This window comes from Lissotriton vulgaris, chromosome 1_1 (assembly GCF_964263255.1).
Source record: "Lissotriton vulgaris chromosome 1_1, aLisVul1.2, whole genome shotgun sequence".
NCBI classification, from domain to species: domain Eukaryota; kingdom Metazoa; phylum Chordata; class Amphibia; order Caudata; family Salamandridae; genus Lissotriton; species Lissotriton vulgaris.
This window is the reverse complement of record NC_141685.1, coordinates 818,094,806-818,119,588: the sequence shown is the minus strand read 5'-3', so window position 1 is coordinate 818,119,588 and position 24,783 is coordinate 818,094,806. Positions and strand designations below refer to the sequence as shown.

At 48.3% G+C, this 24,783-nt stretch overlaps 1 protein-coding gene across 2 annotated transcripts in view; it reads left to right on the top strand.

Annotated features, from left to right (window-relative positions):
- LOC147747950 (uncharacterized) overlaps positions 1–24,783 on the top strand; it is a 44,647-nt gene that overhangs the window by 9,262 nt on the left and 10,602 nt on the right. For both annotated transcript variants that reach the window (XM_086957162.1, XM_086957153.1), the window contains exon 2: positions 12,316–12,371. In XM_086957162.1, coding sequence (XP_086813288.1) covers positions 12,316–12,371 — 56 coding nt within the window. The remainder of the gene's footprint in view (positions 1–12,315; positions 12,372–24,783) is intronic.

Below are 24,783 nucleotides of genomic sequence, written 5' to 3'. Positions count from 1 at the left end.
TGTCGGAGTATACCCTGCCACACCTATAGTGGCCAAAAACGATTCAGAAAAGGGGGTGGTGATGAACAGAGTGTCTGAATTAAGCAGACCACTCTTACCCAGTCCAAAGATCAGGGCTTGATCCATCACCGTTATTTATCTCACTGCACCATCCCAGCTCAGAACCTGGCTATATGCAAATCAGTCTGTCCCTGGCCCAGTGCATCATGGGAACAAGGCAGACTAAACTACCAAGCCAATTCTTCACCAGAAAGGAGACAAGCTACCGGGGACCGGTTTCTGGCATTTCAGCCTTCTTCGGCCCGGCTTGCTTGAATCCTGATGGTGCAGTGAGAAAGGGACTCATGTCTGAGTATACCCTGCCACACCTATAGTGGCCAAAAACGATTCAGAAAAGGGGGTGGTGATGAACAGAGTGTCTGAATTAAGCAGACCACTCTTACCCAGTCCAAAGATCAGGGCTTGATCCATCACCGTTATTTATCTCACTGCACCATCCCAGCTCAGAACCTGGCTATATGCAAATCAGTCTGTCCCTGGCCCAGTGCATCATGGGAACAGGGCAGACTAAACTACCAAGCCAATTCTTCACCAGAAAGGAGAAAAGCCACCGGGGACCGGTTTCTGGCATTTCAGCCTTCTTCGGCTCGGCTTGCTTGAATCCTGATGGTGCAGTGAGAAAGGGACTCATGTCTGAGTATACCCTGCCACACCTATAGTGGCCAAAAACGATTCAGAAAAGGGGGGTGGTGATGAACAGAGTGTCTGAATTGAGCAGACCACTCTTACCCAGTCCAAAGATCAGGGCTTGATCCATCACCATTATTTATCTCACTGCACCATCCCAGCTCAGAACCTGGCTATATGCAAATCAGTCTGTCCCTGGCCCAGTGCATCATGGAAACAGGGCAGACTAAACTACCAAGCCAATTCTTCACCAGAAAGGAGACAAGCTACCGGGGACCGGTTTCTGGCATTTCAGCCTTCTTCGGCCCGGCTTGCTTGAATCCTGATGGTGCAGTGAGAAAGGGACTCATGTCGGAGTATACCCTGCCACACCTATAGTGGCCAAAAACGATTCAGAAAAGGGGGTGGTGATGAACAGAGTGTCTGAATTAAGCAGACCACTCTTACCCAGTCCAAAGATCAGGGCTTGATCCATCACCGTTATTTATCTCACTGCACCATCCCAGCTCAGAACCTGGCTATATGCAAATCAGTCTGTCCCTGGCCCAGTGCATCATGGGAACAAGGCAGACTAAACTACCAAGCCAATTCTTCACCAGAAAGGAGACAAGCTACCGGGGACCGGTTTCTGGCATTTCAGCCTTCTTCGGCCCGGCTTGCTTGAATCCTGATGGTGCAGTGAGAAAGGGACTCATGTCTGAGTATACCCTGCCACACCTATAGTGGCCAAAAACGATTCAGAAAAGGGGGTGGTGATGAACAGAGTGTCTGAATTAAGCAGACCACTCTTACCCAGTCCAAAGATCAGGGCTTGATCCATCACCGTTATTTATCTCACTGCACCATCCCAGCTCAGAACCTGGCTATATGCAAATCAGTCTGTCCCTGGCCCAGTGCATCATGGGAACAGGGCAGACTAAACTACCAAGCCAATTCTTCACCAGAAAGGAGACAAGCTACCGGGGACCGGTTTCTGGCATTTCAGCCTTCTTCGGCTCGGCTTGCTTGAATCCTGATGGTGCAGTGAGAAAGGGACTCATGTCTGAGTATACCCTGCCACACCTATAGTGGCCAAAAACGATTCGGAAAAGGGGGTGGTGATGAACAGAGTGTCTGAATCAAGCAGACCACTCTTACCCAGTCCAAAGATCAGGGCCTGTTCCCATCATGCACTGGGACAGGAACAGACTAATTTGCATATAGCCAGGTTCTGAGCTGGGATGGTGCAGTGAGCTAAAAAACGGTGTTGGATCCAGCCCTGATCTCTTGACTGGGTGAGGGTATTCTGCTTAATTCAATAACTCTGTCCATCACCACCCCTTGTTGTTAAATATTTTGTCCACCCTAAGCGTGGAAGGGTATACTCAGATGTGAGTCCCTTACTCATTGCACCATCAGGATTCAAGCAAGCCGGGCCGACAACGGCTGAAATGCCAGAAACCGGTCCCCGGAAGCTTGTTTCCTTCCCAGTGTAAGAATTGGCTTTGTAGTTTGGTTTGCCCTGTTCCCATCATGCACTGGTACAGGAACAGACTAATTTGCATATAGCCAGGTTCTGAGCTGGGATGGTGAAGTGAGCTAAAAAACGGTGTTGGATCCAGCCCTGATCTCTTGACTGGGTGAAGGTATTCTGCTTAATTCAAAAACTCTGTCCATCACCACCCCTTGTTGTTAAATATTTTGTCCACCCTAAGCGTGGAAGGGTATACTCAGATGTGAGTCCCTTGCTCATTGCACCATCAGGATTCAAGCAAGCCGGGCCGACAACGGCTGAAATGCCAGAAACTGGTCCCCGGAAGCTTGTTTCCTTCCCAGTGTAAGAATTGGCTTGGTAGTTTGGTTTGCCCTGTTCCCATCATGCACTGGGACAGGAACAGACTAATTTGCATATAGCCAGGTTCTGAGCTGGGATGGTGCAGTGAGCTAAAAAACGGTGTTGGATCCAGCCCTGATCTCTTGACTGGGTGAGGGTATTCTGCTTAATTCAGAAACTCTGTCCATCACCACCCCTTGTTGTTAAATATTTTGTCCACCCTAAGCGTGGAAGGGTATACTCAGATGTGAGTCCCTTACTCATTGCACCATCAGGATTCAAGCAAGCCAGGCCGAGGACGGCTGAAATGCCAGAAACCGGTCCCCGGAAGCTTGTTTCCTTCCCAGTGTAAGAATTGGCTTGGTAGTTTGGTTTGCCCTGTTCCCATCATGCACTGGGACAGGAACAGACTAATTTGCATATAGCCAGGTTCTGAGCTGGGATGGTGCAGTGAGCTAAAAAACGGTGTTGGATCCAGCCCTGATCTCTTGACTGGGTGAGGGTATTCTGCTTAATTCAGAAACTCTGTCCATCACCACCCCTTGTTGTTAAATATTTTGTCCACCCTAAGCGTGGAAGGGTATACTCAGATGTGAGTCCCTTGCTCATTGCACCATCAGGATTCAAGCAAGCCGGGCCGACGACGGCTGAAATGCCAGAAACCGGTCCCCGGAAGCTTGTTTCCTTCCCAGTGTAAGATTTGGCTTGGTAGTTTGGTTTGCCCTGTTCCCATCATGCACTGGGACAGGAACAGACTAATTTGCATATAGCCAGGTTCTGAGCTGGGATGGTGCAGTGAGCTAAAAAACGGTGTTGGATCCAGCTCTGATCTCTTGACTGGGTGAGGGTATTCTGCTTAATTCAGAAACTCTGTCCATCACCACCCCTTGTTGTTAAATATTTTGTCCACCCTAAGTGTGGAAGGGTATACTCAGATGTGAGTCCCTTGCTCATTGCACCATCAGGATTCAAGCAAGCCGGGCCGACGACGGCTGAAATGCCAGAAACCGGTCCCCGGAAGCTTGTTTCCTTCCCAGTGTAAGAATTGACTTGGTAGTTTGGTTTGCCCTGTTCCCATCATGCACTGGGACAGGAACAGACTAATTTGCATATAGCCAGGTTCTGAGCTGGGATGGTGCAGTGAGCTAAAAAACGGTGTTGGATCCAGCCCTGATTTCTTGACTGGGTGAGGGTATTCTGCTTAATTCAGAAACTCTGTCCATCACCACCCCTTGTTGTTAAATATTTTGTCCACCCTAAGCGTGGAAGGGTATACTCAGATGTGAGTCCCTTGCTCATTGCACCATCAGGATTCAAGCAAGCCGGGCCGACGACGGCTGAAATGCCAGACCCCGGTCCCCGGAAGCTTGTTTCCTTCCCAGTGTAAGAATTGGCTTGGTAGTTTGGTTTGCCCTGTTCCCATCATGCACTGGGACAGGAACAGACTAATTTGCATATAGCCAGGTTCTGAGCTGGGATGGTGCAGTGAGCTAAAAAACGGTGTTGGATCCAGCCCTGATTTCTTGACTGGGTGAGGGTATTCTGCTTAATTCAGAAACTCTGTCCATCACCACCCCTTGTTGTTAAATATTTTGTCCACCCTAAGTGTGGAAGGGTATACTCAGATGTGAGTCCCTTGCTCATTGCACCATCAGGATTCAAGCAAGCCGGGCCGACGACGGCTGAAATGCCAGAAACCGGTCCCCGGAAGCTTGTTTCCTTCCCAGTGTAAGAATTGACTTGGTAGTTTGGTTTGCCCTGTTCCCATCATGCACTGGGACAGGAACAGACTAATTTGCATATAGCCAGGTTCTGAGCTGGGATGGTGCAGTGAGCTAAAAAACGGTGTTGGATCCAGCCCTGATCTCTTGACTGGGTGAGGGTATTCTGCTTAATTCAGAAACTCTGTCCATCACCACCCCTTGTTGTTGAATGGAAAGCGGCATCCTGGCCCATGCCTTAAGATCTTCTCGTGTACGTTCCCAGACCGGGGTAATGTTACGCTCCAGGGCCACAGACGCATCTTCCGTGAGATATACCCCAAGATATTTCACACCGTCGACAGTCACCTGAAGCTGGTCGGCCCACTCACCCAATGGCTGCGGACCCCCTAGAGTCCAGATTGTGGACTTCCCAGGGTTCAAATAAAGCCCGACGTTTCTCCCAAAATTTGCACGATCCGCAGAATGCGAGGCCCCGAACGATCAAGGTTGGTTAGAAAAAATAACACGTCATCGGAGTATAGGGCTATTCTATCTGCCACCCCCGATGACCACTGAAAGCCCCTCAACTGGGCATCAATCCGCACCCACACCGCAAGGGGTTCTATGGTGAGTGCAAAGAGGTACAGGGAGAGGGGGCACCCCTGCCTTGTCCCCCGCTGGACATTGAAAGAACGGGAGACTCCACCGCCGACACGCACCGCTGCCGTCAGGTCAGTGTAGAGGAGTCGTACATATGCCATGAATCGGGGACCCAGATTCAGGCGGCCCAAGAGAGCAAACAAATACGTCCAGCTCAACGAGTCGAACGCCCTATCCATATCCGCCAGCAGCAGCGCCGCCCGCTCCCCCAGACCCCGCCAGGCCGAAAGCTCAACTTGAGCTCGCCTAATGTTATGTCGAGTGGCCTGCTGGGGCATAAAGCAGGCCTGGTCCGGATGGACCAAGTCCGTGATGTGGGGCTTGAGTCTGTTAGCGAGGGCCTTCGCCAAAACCTTGGCCTCGGTATTAAGCAGTGAAATAGGTCTGTAGGACTCGTGTCTCTCCAGGGGGCGCCCTGGCTTCAAGAAAACTACTACCTCCGCATGTCTCCAGTCCGGAGGCAGCGTACCCTTCTCACGTGCCTCCTCGAAGACTGGCCGGAAGTGGGGCGTCAACTGCGTCGCATAGGTTCTAAAAAATTAGCACGGAAACCCATTCGGGCCCGGAGCCTTGCCCGGGTTCAGTTTGCCCAGGGCCGTGGCCAGCTCGTCATCCGTCAGTGGCCGGTCTAGTGTATCCCGAACCTCGTCCGAAACGGCTCTCGGCGGGAGATCATCTATGAATCGCTGCACCATGGCGGCCTCTAGGCAATCCTGGGGCGCATACAAGGTCTCATAGTAGGAGGCAAAGCTGCCTGCTATCGCACCAGGCTCCAACAGCGGCTCCCCATCGGGGGCCACTATCTGGGGCAGTGGCTGCGCGTGCATAATGCCCTGACACAGGCGATGAAGCATTTTGCATGACTTGTCGCCCCATTGGTATATGCGGCTCCGTGTAGCTAGCCAAGCCTGGAGGGCCTCATCTAGCAAAATCGACGTATATTGCTGTTGCGCCAACGCTAGATGACGCCTGTTCCGCTCGCCATCTTCCCCCCGACCCCTGCGCTCAAGGTCTTCCAATTCCGCCTCCCGCCGCACCAGGTCCCGACGCCTCTCCATCCGCGCTGCCGAGCACCACGAAATATCAATGCCCCTCATGGTGGGTTTCATGGCCCCCCATAATACTGCCGGGGACGTCACTGAGCCCACGTTGGCGGACAGGAAGTGCGCAAGTTCACTAGTAATGTGAGCACGATAGGAGTGCTGCATTAACTGCCAGGGCGACAGGCGCCACCTGAATGGCTGCCTGGTGCGCCCAGTGTCGACCAACACGGATATCGGAGAGCGATCAGATAGTGCCCGTAGCAAGAGTTCCACTGACAGGAGCCTACTGGCCATTGCTCGCGGGAGGAGGAAGATATAGTCCAGGCGCAAGAACGATTCTTGTGCGGAGGAGAAGTATGTGAAGTCCCTACGCGCCCCTTGTTTGTACCTCCAGGAGTCAATCCAATCCAATCCCATAGCCATTGCCTTTAGTCGAGACACCTGCCTCTCCCTCCCGGCCACTTCGCCTGCAGCACCCCGCCATCTATCCCATGATACGTCCATGACGTCATTCCAGTCCCCCCACACAATCGATAAGGCCGTAGGCATATCTACCCATAGGGACATCAGCTTCTCCACTAGTGCCCATTGCAGTGGGGGCGGCGCATACACACTACCAAGAATAATCACCTTTCCTCCAATCTCGCCCTGCACGAACACATACCTGCCCTGCGCATCTAGCCACGTGCGTCTATGAGTAAAGGGGACTCCACGATGGATCAAGATGGCCACTCCCCGCGACCCCCTCGTAAAGCCTGCATGGAAGGCCTGTGTAAAACCATTACGCGGGAGGCAGAGCGCCGTAGTACCCAATAGGTGGGTTTCCTGAAGTAGCAGTATGTCCGTTCCCCTTCTCTTGGCCCAGGAAAAAACAGCCCCTCTCTTCACCTTATCCAACATTCCACGCACGTTCCAGCTCAATATGCGTGTTCCACAAGGACCTAGCCGAGAGCCCCCAGCATCAGACAGCATTCATGTAAAGGCATAAAACTCACACATTTCGTACCACATGCAACAACAGCAGCACCCACCACGGATCCGAAGCAGCACACCAAGCACAAACCCTTCCCCTGAAGCAGAACAGCCCCAGTCCCCAACAATCCCCCCCCCCCACTCCCACCCCGCACCTCCCAAACATGGAAGCACCTGTCGTGGTCGGGGAACGGTCCCGGCCCCAACTGGGAGCCAGGGAACACCCCCTCTAATGGATCCCCTCCACACAGCCCATATCGAACTAGGCCGTGGCCCTCTACCAACCCTGAGTAAGCGTGGCCTCCAGCCAAGCTAAGGCGCCCTGGTCAAAGTTAAGTGTCATTTGGATGAGCAATTGTTCTTCCTTCCCCACAGTCAGGGCACATCTTCATTGGCCTCCTGGGACTCCTTGTCTTTGCGTGTTTTGGATCGCGATTTTGAGCTGAGATTCGAACGAGATCTGCCTCGGCGTCGGCGCTGATTTTCAGGCCCCCTACCCGAGGGGCCCCCGATCGAGGAGTCAGACTCACCGCCCTTTGCCGTGTTGACTCGCACCCTGACAGTCTCATCCGTCCATTGAAAGACGGCCTCCGGGGTGTCAAAGAAAAAGGTACAGGATTGAAAGACAACCCGCAAACAAGCCGGGTACAGTAAAGCATATGGTAGCTTCAGGCCCCGGAGGCGGGCCTTGGCCGCGGCAAAGGACTGTCTCTGCTGTTGCACCAGTTTCGTGTAGTCCGGGAAGATAAGAATATGAGAATTCTCAAATAGAAGCTGGCCCTTCAATCTCGCCTGTTTCAGGATAGCGTCTCTGTCGGCATAGTTCAACAGTTTGGCGATCATGGGACGAGGGCGTTCTCCCACAGGAGGTTTCTGAGTCAAGGCCTGATGGGCCCTCTCCACAACGAAGCAACGCGAGAGGGTATCAGCCGGCATCCATCCCTCCAGCCATTGTGTTAGGAAGCGCTCAGCATTGCCCTTTTCGCAATCCTCTGGAAACCCCAGGAAGCGAAGATTACTGCGTCTGGCGCGCCCCTCTGCCTCCTCCGCTCTCGCCACCAGTCCTTTCTGTGTCCGTTCAAGGGCTACAACCCTCTTCTTTAGGGTAGTCATGTCAACCTCTACGGCTGAAATGCGCGTCTCCGCGCCCGTTATGCGTTCCACGGCGTTTCGCAAGTCCTGCGGAAGGAACAAAACGTCGGAGCCCACTGCCCCAATCTTGGCGTCTAGGACATCCCTGGACTGCGTGATAGTGGCCAATAGTGCAGCGTTGTCCGGCACTGGAGGTTGCATCCCCTTTGCGCCCGCGGCCTCGGTGAACTTATCGATGGGGCCCTGTTTGCCCTGGCTGCCACTGCCACCCCGTGTCATGATGTTGTGGAGGAGTGAGTCCCCTCACCAGCCGTTCACAGTCAAGGCCGTTCAACCGGCAGCCCCGGCGACCAGACGCACAGCAACAAGACGGCAGGTCCAGGAAGGATGCACTCACCGCAGCCTGTCAATAGCAGCCCCCCCCAGCCAGCGCCCCAATATCTCCAGGCATCAATATGGGGTCACTAGGTTCTTGCCGGGAGGGGGGGGCCCAACAAGCAGTGCAGTCTGCAAGCGTCTAGCCCCGGGGCCCGATCGGACCCCCGAGATGTGGCAGGGCCCAGCCGGCCCCAGGATCCCCCACTGTCCGGCACCCAAGATCTTCTGCAGCAACTAGTGGGCTCCGGTTCTGCCGTCCCCCCAGCCTGGCCCGGGTCGCCCGAGCAGGGTGGTAAATCGCTGGTCAGGAATGGGCGCCAAGGTGAGCCGGGGGCCCGACTTGACCCCGGATAAGGCAGTGCAGCACAGCAGCCTCCCCTCCTGTCCTCCCACTGGGCCCCACTCTGACCTTGGAGCGCCGCCGTCCCCCGCCAGGCTCAGGATAGATGTTCTTCAGTGCAGCGCCGCTCTCCCAACGGCCCTTTTCGCGGGTAAGATGGCAGACGCACTCCTCAGCTCTCCCCTCTGCCGGGACCCGCCGCGCCTGTTCCGCAGCCGCCACCCGCGGCGTCGCCCTGCGGGGATCGCCCCTCCAGGGGCCCGGGGCCGTCGCTCCACTGCAACGCCGGAGCTCCGGCAGCACCCGGTGCAGGTTCCACAGTAACTCTCGGCGCAGCCCCTCAGCTTGGCGGGACGCGCCGAAACTCGAGGCCCAAGCTCCAAAGGCCGCACCGATCTGCCCGGCTCGTGGTTCCCCTCCGGGGCGTCCCACCGCCTCAGGGCGCAGTGCAGGCGGCTCCGGCCGCAGATCTCAAGCGTCCCGGTGTAGAGGATTGGACCATACTGCAGGGAACTCCAAAGTTTGACCAGGGGCAGGATATTTGCAGAAGGATAGTGATCGGCTGGTCGGAGCTCCGGCTCTACACGACCGCCATGTTCGCTGGCCAAGCCACGCCCCCCCCATGGGACCTCTATTGGCCACATATAGTACTGCACCCTGCAAAAATAGAATTATTGACATTATAAATGCCAATGTTTTTTACCTAGCCATGTTGCAGGGTGCAGTACCGTATGGGGCCAAAAGAGGTCCCATGGAAGCATGGAGCGGAAGCAGTTCTAACTAAATCAGTGACTGATGTTGAAAGGGTTAATAAAAAATCCTTTCCTGTCCTTCTATACGAAGACGCCGTGCTGCTGCTGTTAATAGTTTAAAGGTACTGATTTCTTCCTTTGTGCTTTTTATGAAGGATTTTGAGATGGAAACCATTTTAAGTAAAACTTTAATTATGGTTTATGGCCCAAAAACACTAAAATCAGCATTGGGGGAAGAGAGAGTGACCCAGTTTTCCGTTCCTTGATATAATGTATGACAGTGCGTGTACTTGCACCCTGTGTGTCAATGATAGAAAGAATCGCTTTTTGCATCCTATTGGTAGCATTTTTTCTATTGCGTCCTCCATTCGCAATAAGCCCATTCTTTCTTTGCTTGAAATATATAAGAGGAAATGTCTGCCCATATTGACTTATGGTGAAGGAAACTGGGGTTATAGAGATGTAAGTAGTGCTCATCCTGAAAACAATCGGGTGTGCCACCAACATTGTACTTTGCTATTCATCAGGAATGGAGTCTGAAGTATATTGAGGACCAGATAAATCTTGCTCTCCTGTTTTTGTGGTGCTCAATTCGGTACAAGGAGGAAGCTAGCCTAAATAGGGAAATTATTCTAGACTGCCTCTCATGTGACCGTGCGAATAGGAAACCCTGGCTTAAAAACATTAGGCAGACAAGACAGGCCCTATGTTGCCCATCAATCTATGAGACACTGTTAGACCTGTCAGCCTTACGGTGGTGTTCCCTCAATCCTTTTGCTTTTTACCTCCAAGTTTTGATGAATATTTCTGTTGGCCTTAGGACTCTGAGCACTTTACCACTGTTAATCAGTGCTAAAGTGCATGTGCTTCTTCCCTAAATAGGTGTGTAATTAGTGTATACCTGATTGACCTATTTAATGCACTTGTAAACCCCTTGTAAGGTGGTATACCATGTGCCCAGGGCCTGTAAGTCAAATACTACTAGTGGGCTGCAGCACTTATTGTGCCACCCACAAAAGTAGCCTTTCAAACCTGTCTCAGGCCTGCCATTGCAGTGCTTGTGTGTGCAGTTTACTGCCACTTCGACTTGACATTTAAAACTACTTGCCAAGCCTTAAACTCCCCTTTTACTACATATAAGTTACCCCTAAGGTAGGCCCTAGGAAGCCCCAAGGGCAGGGTGCTAAGTAAGTAAAAGCTAAGACATGTACTTTTATGTTTTGTATGTCCTGGTAGTGACAAACAGTCTATTTCGTTTTCACTACTGTGAGGCCTACTTCTCACACAGGTTAGCATTGGAAGTCCTTAATACACTTTTAATCTGTAATTCCTGATCAGAGAGGTGTAGCTTTTTCATGTTTCATATGTTTGGAATGGTATTGATAAATCCTACTTACTGGTGAAGATGGATTTAACATTACTATTTTAGAAGTGCCACTTTTAGAAAGGGGCTACAAATGCAAAAAGAACATTTGATGAACAGAATGCTGAACAATGTCAGAGATTCACCCCAGTACAGAGATCTGGTCCTAAATCTACAGTTTTTGTGCTCCCCATGCCATTCCAGTTCAAACCCAGCCATATGCTTATCAGTCTTGACCCTGTTCCCCATGGGAACAGTCCATCCCGAACTGCCAGGCCAGGTCCTTCCTGGACCAGAAAAAAGCATCCTGGGACCGGTTTAGGGGTAACACGCCTCATCAGCCAGGCTAGCTTGACTCTAGTGGCATGGAGAGCACAGGACCCACGTCTGGTCATACCCGTCCCACTCGGGGTGACAAATGCAAAACGAACAATTGATAGAAAGAATGCTGAACTATGTCAGACATTCCACCCCAATACAGTGATCTGGGCCAAAATCCATTGTTTTTCTTTGCTCCCCATTCCACTCCAGTTCAAACCCAGCCATGTGCAAATCAGTCTTGACCCTGTTCCCCATGGGAACAGTCCAGACCGAACTGCCAGGCCAGGTCCTCCCTGGACCGGGAAAAAGCATCCTGGGACCGGTTTCGAGTAACACCCCTCATCAGCCAGGCTAGCTTGACTCCAGTGGCATGGAGTACGGGAACCACGCCTGGGCATACCTGTACCACTTGGGTTGACAAATGCAAAAAGAACAATTAATGGACAGAATGCTGAATAATGTCAGACATTCACCCCAGTACATAGATCTGGGATCCTGTGCTCTTCATGCCACTGGAGTCAAGCTAGCCTGGATGATGAAGGGTTGTCTTGATGTCTGTATAGCAGTAGGCTCTTTTTTAAAAAATGCACTTTCCTTGCCTAATACACTGATATTTTAATGCTTGTTTATAGCCTTTGTAGTTACTCTTTTAGCAAATGTTTTTAATGATTTTGTGTGGGTTTCTTTTTTGTGTGGGATTTTTACCTATTTATGGATTTCTATGTGTATTTTGTGTCTTTGATGATCAGCTTTGCAAGTGACCGTAGATAGATAGATAGATAGATAGATAGATAGATAGATAGATAGATAGATAGATAGATAGATAGATAGATAGATAGATAGATAGATAGATAGATAGATAGATAGATAGATAGATATGCATGTTTGGCAAAACAATATGTTGTTTATTTTGGTGGTTCCTTCCAAAATTCTCACACGCTGACAATGGGGGAGACTACAAAGAAGCGTAAGCAGATTAGATGGATGAATAAAGCTTGAACTTCTGTTTCCAGCAAGAGCATGCTGATGTCAATCTTGAACTGAAGGAAAGATTACCTGTGCAGCATTGGATTCTGGTCTGGAGCATGGTCTTCGATAACCCAAACTCCTCTCCAGGGATCGTGCTGCCCAAAGAAATGTGGTTACCATTCTGCTTTTTCCATCTCATCTAAAACTTTTTTTTTCTTTAAGGTTGCCATCGATGCCATGGCTGTCCAAAACACCGAAGTCTTGATCATCATCAGAAGGTACAAAACATAACAACATCTCTCTTATGACAGCCCCTCATACTTTCCTCACCACAAATCTCAGACACACCACTCACTCTGTTGTATTTACGAGGGGGAAAGTGCGTCAAGAACTTCCCCACACCCAGGCATGGAAAACCCAGTTCACTGATTAAAGGATCTTAGAGAAATTGTGGCACCATTTAACATGTCCCCAGGTCCCAAATCACTGTGCTGTGTGTCAATGTATCGAAGTTATTTTTTTATGTTTAGCCACATTGCAAGCTCACAAGGTCAGATTGGAAGAGATATCAGAATTTCTCACACAATCGTAGATGAACGCATTTTCAGGTCATTTGAAAATTATGGATTTGCAATATCTTTGGGAGCCTAGAGCATATTGCGCCACATATTAGAGTTATGATTCAGAAAAGGGGGTGGTGATGAACAGAGTGTCTGAATTAAGCAGACCACTCTTACCCAGTCCAAAGATCAGGCATATTAGAGTTAAGCAAAAACTAAATCTTGGTATGCACATGCGCAATTGTGGAAAAATGAAAGCCGTTATGAGGATTTTAGTGACATATCTATTTTTGCCATCATGAATAAAATTTATATTTATGGTATGATTCATTTGGTCTGACAATAAACCCTTAGTAATCAAAAGGTTCAAACTCAGTTCGAAAAGGTTCACATTTACATTTTTTCAAAGATATATATATATTTTGTTAGGTCTCGCCTACGCAGCGCTCATGCGATGCATATCGCCTATGCAGCGAGCATGCGCTGCATAGGATGGCCTTTTGCCGTCGCTCTGCTTATTTTCAAGCACATACCCGTGCTTGTGGTGGCATCCACCTTGCGGAAGCCAGTAGGGATGCGCCACAAGCACGAGTGCAGTGCTTGAAGATGAGCAGACTGCGCGCACACGCTGCTTGTTGCTTTAATTTTGTGGCTGCGGGCCGCGCTTGTCTGGGATAGTTGCAGTACAACAATATTTCACAGACATCCCTGCTCCGGTGAAATCACTGGTTAACTTTCCAACATTGTGATCAGTAGGAGTGGGAATTGTACCAAAAGCGTAGAGTTCAAATTTTTTTTGTCACGGCATAACTCTCTTCCATTCTCACCCTTTGTTTGCCTTTTGTTTGCGTTCTAAGCGCTTTGAAGCAATCTTCGAGAAGTAGCAGGGCTTTGCTAGGAATCCACATCTAAAGTTGTCCCTCCTCCGCTATGCTCTTATTTCGTCCTTCCTACACTCCCCAGAGCTCTTCGAGTCGTCTTTTAATGGAATAAGCACAATGCCAGGATCTAATTCACTTGAGTTTTTTGTAAGTGTGAACTCGTCATCATTCAGGCTGCACTAGGTGCACGATATTCGGCCCACAAGCCCTAGCATAACCCTTGAGCAGGAGATACTGCCCTTGTTTCTCGAGCTTCCACAGCCCACTTTTCCCAGGATTAGTGAAGCCAAATATGCACACGGGGAGTTGCCATTTAATTTACCGTGTAAATACAAGAGGTATTTGCTCAAACACAACCCCGGTAAATAGCACACACCTGTATAGCAGATAAAACATCACATGGAGCACCATGCTTTGAGTTACAGACCCCCTGATGAGGCTTTATCTGCACTTTTCCATAATTGGCGGAGGTTCATGTAAAGTACGTGTTACTTCTCTATCTATTAAACCCCCCCCCCCCTCCCGAGGTATAACTTTTACAGTTGTACTGTTAAGTCTGAATTGAAAATGTGCTTGGAGGTTTAACTAGTTAAGGATGCCCTTGCAGATAACCCATGAAGCAGCCCCATACAGAACAGCGTGCAGTTGGGCTTGAGTGGAGTTTCAAATGTCACACTAATCAATGAGCTGTTGACCGGAAGTTAACGGGAGGCATTAGGAGTTCCAACTTTTGCTATGGAGAGAACTGGCTAGCCTCGAGTTTACTTTTGTTCAGCTGTCATTGACATATTGCTTTCACCCACCACAGCATATTGAATGGAGCAGGCGGTCAGGGCTCTTCATGTGTTGGTTGTTTGGCACTGTGACTGAGAGCATTTTGTCTGATAATACACACATGACCCAAAAAAGAAGTGTGATTCAGTGTGAGGACTAGTGGGACATTAATTTACTTTGTGTTTTTTTAAATTTTTTAAAAATCTTTTTTATTATTTTCGTGTTTTCCCTCATTCTTATGTGTGTTCATGTTTCAGTAATTTAAAAACAGTAGTTCATTTTTTTTGCCTGAAAGGATCATATTTTCCTGTGATGTGCATTAAAACTTGAAAAGTTTTGTATGCCTCATCTAAGTACTCCTACATGCTATGAAGCACCCATACAGTTCTATTAATTATACACTATAGTTAATTATTGTTTAAATGTAGCTTTTTCATTGCAAGCATATGGCTGACACATCTGGGTGCTAATATGCTTGCAATAAAAATAAATTAAAATGTGTAACCATCATGTCTGTTTGCCCAGTCCAGACCAATTGGCTTTGCCATAGCTTGTTATCCTGTGATATTAGTTATGTGGGGTTGTAGCACGAGTCAAGGCTCAGGCATAAAACACATGGATTTTATGCAGAGTATTTAGCATACTTTTCTGTACACTTTTAGCATGCAACATACACCGCAGCGCAGGTGTTCTTCTGTGCCGAGGAATATTTTGGCCTTAGGACAAAAAACAGTGACAAGTAACTGCATGAACAACCAAGTCTTGACAGACTTACAGATCGTCATAAAGTGTTAATTTTCTAGCTTGTCATGAGAGAGCGCTCCAGAGGCTTGACGTCAAAGGCCCAGACCCCAGGGCAAGGTTTGTTTGACCACATACAGTCTCTGCAGAAGTTTGAAAGGGCTGTATCAGAGTCTCACAAATGAAGTTATGAGTAGCTTTGCTTTAGCAAAGGAGATCTCTGCTTATGTTAGTCACTATAAACATTGCAGTAAAACGTTTGCGTTACTTGATGAGCAACAGGCAGTCAATGGAGAGCAGGGGCGGTTTGAATGATGTGGTTGAATTTGTTAATTCTCAGTAGAAGATGGGCATCAAGGCTCTTGATTCTTTTTCTGGACTCTTGAACTCTTCAGAGTCTGCACAGAAGCAGCATAGGCAGGCAAAGATGTAAGGTGTTTAAAGTTTGATGTAAGTATAAGCACTAATTGTGATAGCATTCAGGACCGCACAGAACATAGCACAGGTGTGTGCTTTTGGTGAGGCCTATAGCATTGTGGTAGATGGAGTTTTGTGGTCAGTTCTATGCTTTTGATGTCTGAGTTTTACTACAATCTCTGTTGATATCTTTGAACATTGTGGCTGTCTGGACACTTGGTCTGCTCCTGGGGCTGCTCCATTGCTGGCACAGGTACATTACGATTGGAAATGTTCTACAGCGTTCCAACTTGGTAGCTCTAGAGAAGGTTTGGATCCTCTGACAAGCATTAAAAATGAAATAAAATGACAGAAAATTGCATCTTTGTGAATTAAACCACACAATTTAAGTGGAAATGAATAGTGAATAAGGAGTTGATAAAATGAAGGATGGCATTTTCTTCAATGCTGTGGGACCATTGTGAAGACAGACACCTGCACCAAGCATTGGCATAGCCAATAGGTCTCGCCTTTGGGACCTTATAAGTATTCATTATGCAGCACAATATCCTTGGTGCAACAATATCAACTGTTGCATCATGGCTAAACACTTATAAAGTCCCAAAGGCAAGACCTATTGGCTATGCCAATGCTTGTTTTAGAAAGGCAGTATTTTCCGGCAACACAAACTTGACCCAGTATCGGAGTGCTTTACATAGCACCAGTTGCATTACATGAGGACACATTCATTTTTGTTAGGCACGGGGAGATTAAGTGACTTGCCCTGAATCACAGGATGTTCAGCGTCATTGCCGAGACTCAAACCCTGTTCCCCAGATTCGAGGTAGACCGCTCTAGCCGTTAGGCCAACTCCTCTCCCTAACCCTGCCAGGACGGGTTCCCTAAGCAAGCGCTTAGATACCGACCTCGGTCAGTGATTTGCGCTATATAAATACATGTACATTTACATTTACATTTTGTTCCTTTCCTTTCGCACGTGGCCCCTAGATAAAAATCCAGAGTGGAGAGGTAAAACTGATCCCTCAGGAGGGCTGGCCATCTCATTTTTTTTATGTTTCTCACCAATCCTACGTAGCCTTTTAGAAGAAATAAAGGCAGATTTAATTTGATTTTTACAGAGAAGGCAGAATCCGTTCCAATCTATCATGGCACTCTTTTTGTCTCTAGATTCTTCGCACGGGGAGTTTACAATCTCTCTTGCAATAGTGTGAGCGTTACAGGATACGGCCGTTGCTCCTTTGAGCATGAAACCAGCATCTTCTATGCCAGCTGATTTCACATCTGCTTAGAGATATTTAAAACAGCCCACTTTTTGCTTGGTGTTATGAAAGTAGGACAATTAGGCCCAGAGATTTAGGCTGAATGTGAAAATAAATTAAGGGTGGCTTTCCATTTGGTAATGTGACTTGGGTGGGCGGAGGGACTCCTTTGAGGGGCTGGCAGACTTCCCCACTCTATAACTGGACCTGGTTTCATCCTTCTTTTATCAATAGAGTATACATTTGTAACTAAAAATCACTTTAAAGAAAACAGTTATTAATGGTCACTTCACTTTGGACCTTTGTCACTTTTGTCACTTGAAAGGGTGTATTACAAGCAGTTTGAAGGTATTACAAGCATTTGCAATGCAATAGGTCTCGCATTAGGAAAGTCTGAGTTATTTGTCCTGTACATGACAAATTTGTTATTTATGTGTTATTTTTGAAAATTGTGAAATTAATAGTTTTGTCATTTAGAATGGTAATACTTTTATTTTTTGACAATGTGACACTTATAGCCTTTTTAATGCAACATGTTTTGTATTTACTTGACTTAGAAGTATTGATTTTACAAATAACAATGTTTAAAAAAAAAATATATTAATACTTAAATAAAAGTTATTGTAATTTATAATGGCAATTGCTTAAACTTTTATAAATAACTTTGGTGAAGATTATGTTCAGTGTATTTTATCGTGACTAAAATATAAGAACAGAAGTGAAATATCAACATTTTCTGTGCCATTTGTAATAAAGCTTGAAACATTGAGAGAACATATTTGAACCAGTTGTTGTTGAATGTTTGCACAGATTGATACTGTGGTGGCGCTGAGTGATGTGGTGGCGACAAGTGATGCTGTGGCGTTCAGTGATGCTGTGGTAGCTCATAGTGATGTTGTGGTGCCCCTGAGTGATGCTGTTGTTGTCAGAGCCGGTCCTAGGCCTTCTGAGGCCTTCTGAGGCCCCGGGCGAAAGGGAAGATGTGAGGCCCCTCTAAGTGCCTTACTGCCCGCGCGAGTGCGCTTTTCCCTACTCTGCGGGGCCGGCAGGGGGCCCCCTGAGCGCGAGGCCCTGGGCAGCTGCCCATACCGCCCATGCCTAGGACCGGCCCTGGTTGTTGTGCGATAGATAGATAGAGTGAGGGCGATAGATAGATGGAGTGAGGGCGATAGATAGATGGAGTGAGGGCGATAGATAGATGGAGTGAGGGTGATAGATAGATGGAGTGAGGGCGATAGATAGATGGAGTGAGGGCGATAGATAGATGGAGTGAGGGCGATAGATAGATGAGTGAGGGCGATAGATAGATAGAGTGAGGGCTATAGATAGAGTGAGGGCGATAGATAGATAGAGTGAGGGCGATAGATAGATAGAGTGAGGGCAATAGATAGATAGAGTGAGGGCGATAGATAGAGTGAGGGCGATAGAGTGAGGGCGATAGAGTGAGGGCGATAGAGTGAGGGTGATAGAGTGAGGGCGATAGAGTGAGGGCGATAGAGTGAGGGCGATAGATAGATAGAGTGAGGGTGATAGATAGAGTGAGGGGGATAGATAGAGTGAGGGCGATAGATGGAGTGAGGGCGATAGATGGAGTGAGGGCGATAGATGGAGTGAGGGCGATAGATAGGTGTGTGTGGTTGTGTGTGTGTGGTTGTATGTGTGTGGTTGTATGTGTGTTGTTGTATGTGTGTTGTTGTATGTGTGTGCGTGCATGGTTGTATGTATGTGAGTGTGCGGTTACAGAAGGATGTATGTGGAAGAGAGCAGCAGATCAGCATATTATAAGAGAACAGAGAGTTAAAGAAGGATGCGTGTTGAAGAGATCAGCAGATCAGCACAGGAGAAGAGAACAGGGAGTTAGGGAAGTAGGCGGTTGAAGGGAACAGCAGATCAGCACGGGAGAAGAGAACAGGGAGTTAGCGAAGTAGGCGGTGGAAGGGAACAGCAGATCAGCACGGGAGAAGAGAACAGGGTTTTGGAGAAGGGGGCGGGGTGGAAAAGAGCAGCAGATCAGGATGGGAGAACAGAACAGGGTGTTAAAGAAGGAGGCGTGTGAAAGAGAACAGCAGATTAGCACAGGAGAAAATAACAGAGTTAAAGAAGGAGGCGGGTGTTTGAGAGCAGCAGATCAGCTCAGGTGAAGAGAACATGGAGTTAAATAAGGAAGCGGGTGGAAGAGAGCAGCAGATCGCACAGGAGAAGAGAACATGGAGTTAAAGAAGGAGGTGTGTTTTAGAGAACAGCAGATCAGCACAGGAGAAGAGAACATGGAGTTAAAGAAGGAGGCGGTGTGGAACAGAGCAGCAGATCAGCACAGGAGAAGAGAACATGGAGTTAAAGAACAGGGAGTTAAAGAAGAAGGTGGGTGGAAGAGAGCAGCAGATTAGCACAGGAGAAGATAACAGTGAGTTAAAGAAGGAGGCGGGTGGAAGAGAGCAGCAGGTCAGCAGAGGGCTAAAAGACGTGAACAGGGAGTTAGAAAATGAGGCGGTGTAACAGAGCAGTAGATTAGTACGGGAGAATAGAAGAGAACAGGGAATTGGAGAAGGAGGTGAGTGGAAGAGAGCATCAGATCAGCACAGCAAAAGAGAACAGGGAGTTAAAGAAGGAGGTGGGGTGGAAGAGAGCAGATCAGCACAGCAGAAGAGAACAGGGAGTTACAAAAGGAGGTGGGTGGAAGAGAGCATCAGATCAGCACAGCATAAGAGAACAGGGAGTTACAGAAGGAGATGGGTGGAAGAGAGCAGCAGATTAGCACAGGCGAAGAGAACATGGAGTTAAAGAAGGAGGTGGTGTTGAAGAGAGCAGCAGAACAGGACGGGAGAAGAGAACAGGGAGGTAGGGAAGGAGGCGGGTTGAAGAGAGCTGCAGATCAGCTCTGGAGAAGAGAAGTGAACAGGGAGTTAGAGAAGTAGGTGAGTAGAAGACAGCAGCAGATCAGCACAGGAGAATAGAACAGGGAGTTTTGAGACAGAGGCGAGTGGAAGAGAACAGCAGATTAGCATAGGAGAAGAAAACAGGGAGTTAAAGAAGGCGGCGGGTTGGAAGAGAGCAGCAGATCAGCACATGAGAAGAGAAGAGAACATGGAGTTAGAGAAGGAGGCAGGGTGGAAGAGATCAGCAGTTCTGCATGGAGAAGAGAAGAGAACAGGGAGTTAGAGAAAGAGTTTGTTGAAAGAGAGGAACAGATCAGCACAGCAGAAGAGAACAGGGAGTTAAAGAAGGAGGTGGGGTGGAAGAGAGCAGCAGATCAGCACAGCAGAAGAGTACAGGGAGTTAGAGAAGGAGGTGTGGTGAAAGTGAGCATCAGATCAGCAGAAGTTAACAGGGAGTTAAAATGCAATGCAATATGTTTCCTCATTCGGAAAGTTTGAGCTATTGCTATGGTAAATGACCAATTTTATTTTAATGTTTTGTTGTGAAAAATAGTGAAAATAATTGCTTTGTCATTTACAACGCTAATAGTTAGAACTTTTGCAAATGTGACACTTATAGCATTTGTAATGCAACATGTGTTGTATTTATGTGACTTACATGTATTGATATTGCAAACACTTGTTTGGATTTGGGGGGTGGAGTTGGAGGGTGGATTTGGAGGGTGGATTTGGAGGGTGGAGTTGGCTTTTGATTTGGAGGGTGGAGTTGGAGGGTTGTTTTTGCAGGTGGACTTGGAGGGTGGAGTTGGAGGGTTGTTTTTCCAGGTGGACTTGGAGGGTGGAGTTGGAGTTGGAGGGTGGAGTTGGCTTTTGATTTGGAGGGTGGAGTTGGAGTTGGAGGGTGGAGTTGGAGTTGGAGGGTGGAGTTGGAGGGTTTTTTTTGCTGGTGGAGTTGGAGGGTGGAGTTGAATTTGGAGGGTGGATTTGGAGGGGGAGTTGGAGGGTGGAATTGGAGGGTGGATTTGCATTTGGAGTTGGAGGGTGGAGTTGGATTTGGAAGGGGGATTTTGTGGGTGGATTTTGCGGGTGGATTTTGAGGGTGGAGTTGGAGGGTGGATTTGGATTTGTAGGGTGGAGTTGGAGGGAGGATTTGGAGGCTGGAGTTGTAGTTGGAGGGTGGATTTGGAGGCTGGAGTTGTAGTTGGAGGGTGGATTTGTAGGGTGGAGTTGGAGGGTGGAGTTGGAGGGTGGAGTTGGATGGTGGATTTGGAGTGTTGAGTTGGAGTGTTGAGTTGGAGGGTGGAGTTAGAGGGTGTAGTAGTACTTGGATTGTGGTTTTGGATGGTGGATTTGGAGGGTGGAGTTGGATTGTGGTTTTGGATGGTGGATTTGGAGGGTGGAGTTGGAGGGTCGTTTTGGAAGGTGGATTTTGAGGGTGGAGTTGGAGGGTGGATTAGGAGGGTGGGTTTGTAGGGTGGAAATGTAGGGTGGAGTTGGAGGGTGGAGTTGGAGGGTGGAGTTGGAGGGTGGATTTGGAGTGTTGAGTTGGAGTGTTGAGTTGGAGTGTTGAGTTGGAGGGTGGAGTTGGAGGGTGAAGTTAGAGGGTGTAGTAGTACTTGGATTGTGGTTTTGGATGGTGGATTTGGAGGGTGGAGTTGGATTGTGGTTTTGGATGGTGGATTTGGAGGGTGGAGTTGGAGGGTCGTTTTGGAAGGTGGATTTTGAGGGTGGAGTTGGAGGGTGGATTAGGAGGGTGGGTTTGGAGGGTGGAGTTGTAGGGTGGTGTTGGAGGGTGGTTTTGGAGTTGGTGGGTGGAGCTTGATCGAGCGGTGGGCGGATCGAGCGGTGGGCGGATCGAATGGTGGCGGATCGAGTGGTGGCGGATCGAGTGGTGGCGCTAGAGTGGTGGCACTAGAGTGGTGGCGCTAAAGTGGTGGTGCTAGAGTGTGTGCGCTAGAGTGGTGGTGCATAGAGTGGTGGATAGGGTGGTGGCGGATAGAGTGGTAGAGTGTTGGTGTTGAAAAGCTGTACTGTGTGTGTGTGAGAGAGAGTGTGTGTGAGAGAGTGTGTGTGTGTTTGTGAGAGAGTGTGTGTGAGAGAGAGAGTGTGTGTGAGTGTGTGTGAGAGAGTGTGTGTGTGTGTGAGAGAGTGTGTGTGTGTGAGAGAGTGTGTGTGAGAGAGTGTGTGTGTGTGTGAGAGAGTGTGTGTGTGTGAGAGAGTGTGTGTGTGTGTGAGAGAGAGAGAGTGTGTGTGTGTGAGAGAGAGTGTGTGTGTGTGAGAGAGAGTGTGTGTGTGTGAGAGAGTGTGTGTGTGTGAGAGAGTGTGTGTGTGTGTGTGTGAGAGAGTGTGTGTGAGAGAGTGTGTGTGAGTAAGTGTGTGAGTGTGCGTGAGTGAGTGTGTGTGAGTGAGTGGGTGTGTGAGTGATTTTTTATGGATTCATTGTATGCCACGTACAACTGGAGGTGGCTTACCCTGGCTGCCTGCGACTGGGTGCACAGAATCAGAAAACTGAAACAATGCCCAATATCAGATTGTTAGTATCATGTTAAATATCTGTGGAAAGCTGTTCAGAGCTGCCTCCTTGCCTTGTGTAAACACTTGGAGAATGCCTTTATTACAAGGAAGGGTCGCCTGGAGAATTTCATTCTTCTGCATCTCAAAGAAGAGGTAGTGCTAACTCTGTTGCATTAAAAGGCAGTTTTAGTAGACAGGAAATGCATCGCAAGGATGGGAGATTGCCAGTAAATGGCGCTCAATGAGATAAAAGCACATAGTGCTACCAGCTGCTTTTGCAAAACCTACAACTCAAAACAAAAGCTGCGCAGGCAGAGGTTTCAGGAAGAACCTAGGCACATACAAAAGGTGGACGCTCCATTAAGCAATAACCCAGCAAAGCAAAAAAAGCACTCTTCACGTCCAGGCCAGCTAATTGTACCAAATTAATTTTTTACATCAAACTAGACGGGATGTAGGATTAATTTGGGGTTTATTAGGCATACACATTCTCAGACTGTTAATAATGGGGATAACACACATTATGAGCCTGCAAGTAACTCTCCAGCATCTTTGATCTCGCGCCCCAAGCGTATGCTGCTGCCTCCCAAAACCCGGCCTTTGTGACTGGCTCGGAACCAGACATCTGGCGACTTTGTTGTTTTAGGCTAATCAGGTCCTGGAAGGGGGCAAAAAATGACACCACGCAGGTCCTTGCAACTTGAGAGCACTCATGGCGGCATAAAGTATGATACAAAAAATAAGAATGTAATTCGCATTTCTACGCTCTAAGAGGACGAAGAGTTCAAGCACGTTTTTCGGGTGGAGTCAGGGAGGGATACGATGTAGCTTTCTCTGCTGCATTCACATTGTTAACATTTGTTATCAAAACAACCGGGATAGTATAGATGCATTTTGATTGAGGTTGGGGATGCAGATTTAACGTTACTAACAAGGGGGTTTTGCTAGCGAACAGATTAAATTCACCGTCCTTCAGAAAATGAATATTTACATGAATTAAACGAATGAATGATATTTACATGATATACTATGGGCCGATTTCCAGGCTGCGCTTCCCGTGTATTTCCGGGCTGAATGGAAGATACCCAGCAGCAGGGGTGCGAGTGAACAGACAAAAAAGCAGACCCTCACAACACAACTGCTCGTAACTATGAAAAAAAAAAGCTCTCTGCATTGCTGTGGCGGGGAAGGGGGGAGCTTCAGCCTTTGAAGATTGATGCCTAGGGCTAGGCACAGACAAATGGCGGTGCGCGATATGCACGCGGGGGGAGCGGTAGTCTTTGAAGCGCGTGGATGCGAGGCGGCTCGGGGAGCAAATGGCAAGCGCGTGCACGGGCACATGCACTGTGTGTAATCCGCCTGCCAAAGCCCCTTGATCAGCTTTCCTGATACACCTCTATATGTCTCGAGCTGCAATGCGCTTGCGCATTGGCAGGTCGAGACCTAAAAAAGCTGGTATTAGCATATTCCTAGCTGAATATTATTTGTTTTCACAATATCAGTACTGGTAACCCAGTGTCCAACACAAACTGTCTACATATGTACCTTTATAAAGTGCTGTGTATGGAAGTACCTGTCTTTTGCGCTTGCAGAATTGAAACTTCTTGGGACTCGCGTTGGCTGCCCCATTTTCATGAAAGGGCAAAAGAATGGACAAACATTTCAGTCCCGGAAAAATATTTGGCTTTTTCCACTACATCCCATAACACTAATGTTGAAAAAGTTGTTTTCTTTCATAAACGTTTTGATAAAGTGGGTTTTTGTTTGGGGGGAGGGTGTTGGGGGGGGGGGGTGAAACCCTAACCAAGCCACAACCATACTTCTGGTCAGGGAGAAGCACAAGCAAATCCCAAATTAACCTGTGCTTAACCTTCTAGTAGCTTGGCACAAAAGCAGTCTGGTTGAACATACAGGCAATGTGTAAAGTATTTATGCAAGACTTAAACAGTAATAAAGTGAAAACACAACTCAAGAAAAATCCCACACCAATTTAGAAAAATAGAATACATTTTTATTAGTTATGTGACACCAAAACAACAAAACTCTAATCAATTTTTATCCAATCAGTAGAACCAGAGATGCACAATTTTAAAGGTTTTGAAGAAATCAAGCTCTAAGAAGCAAAAAGTGCCAATCATGGTTATCTGGCCGCAGTGGACCAGGTCCAAGTCACAAGTTCAGGAGGAGTGCAGGCCAGATACAGGACTGAGTTTAGTCATCTGAGAAAGTACATTGTGTCCTGGGTGTTGAGATGTGGAATCCTTTGCATCAAGTTGTGCAGGCTGGCGTCAAAGTCATCAATGGAGACCCGCAATGCAAGGTCGGGCATCAAGATGCATCGATCAGCGCCGGAATCAATGAAGCTTTCGACAGGAGCTTGTGATGTGAGGCCTTGAGCCATTGCCAAGGAAACCGTCGATGGGAGCTTGCGAGGACTTGAGCTGCGATGCATTAGTGCAGAGGAAGAGATGCGTCGCACAGGGCTGGTGCTAAGCTGGGTCACGCCGTCTCGAGATACGTGAAGTTGCACCAACATCAAAGAAGCCTGTTATGTGCCTGTGGCTTTGAACAGAGGGATAGCTGACTGGCCCTTGGAAATTTCCTGGAGTCCTTGGTCCTACCAGGCAGGCTGGGCTCAGCAGGGCAGATTACAGCAGTAGAAGAGTCC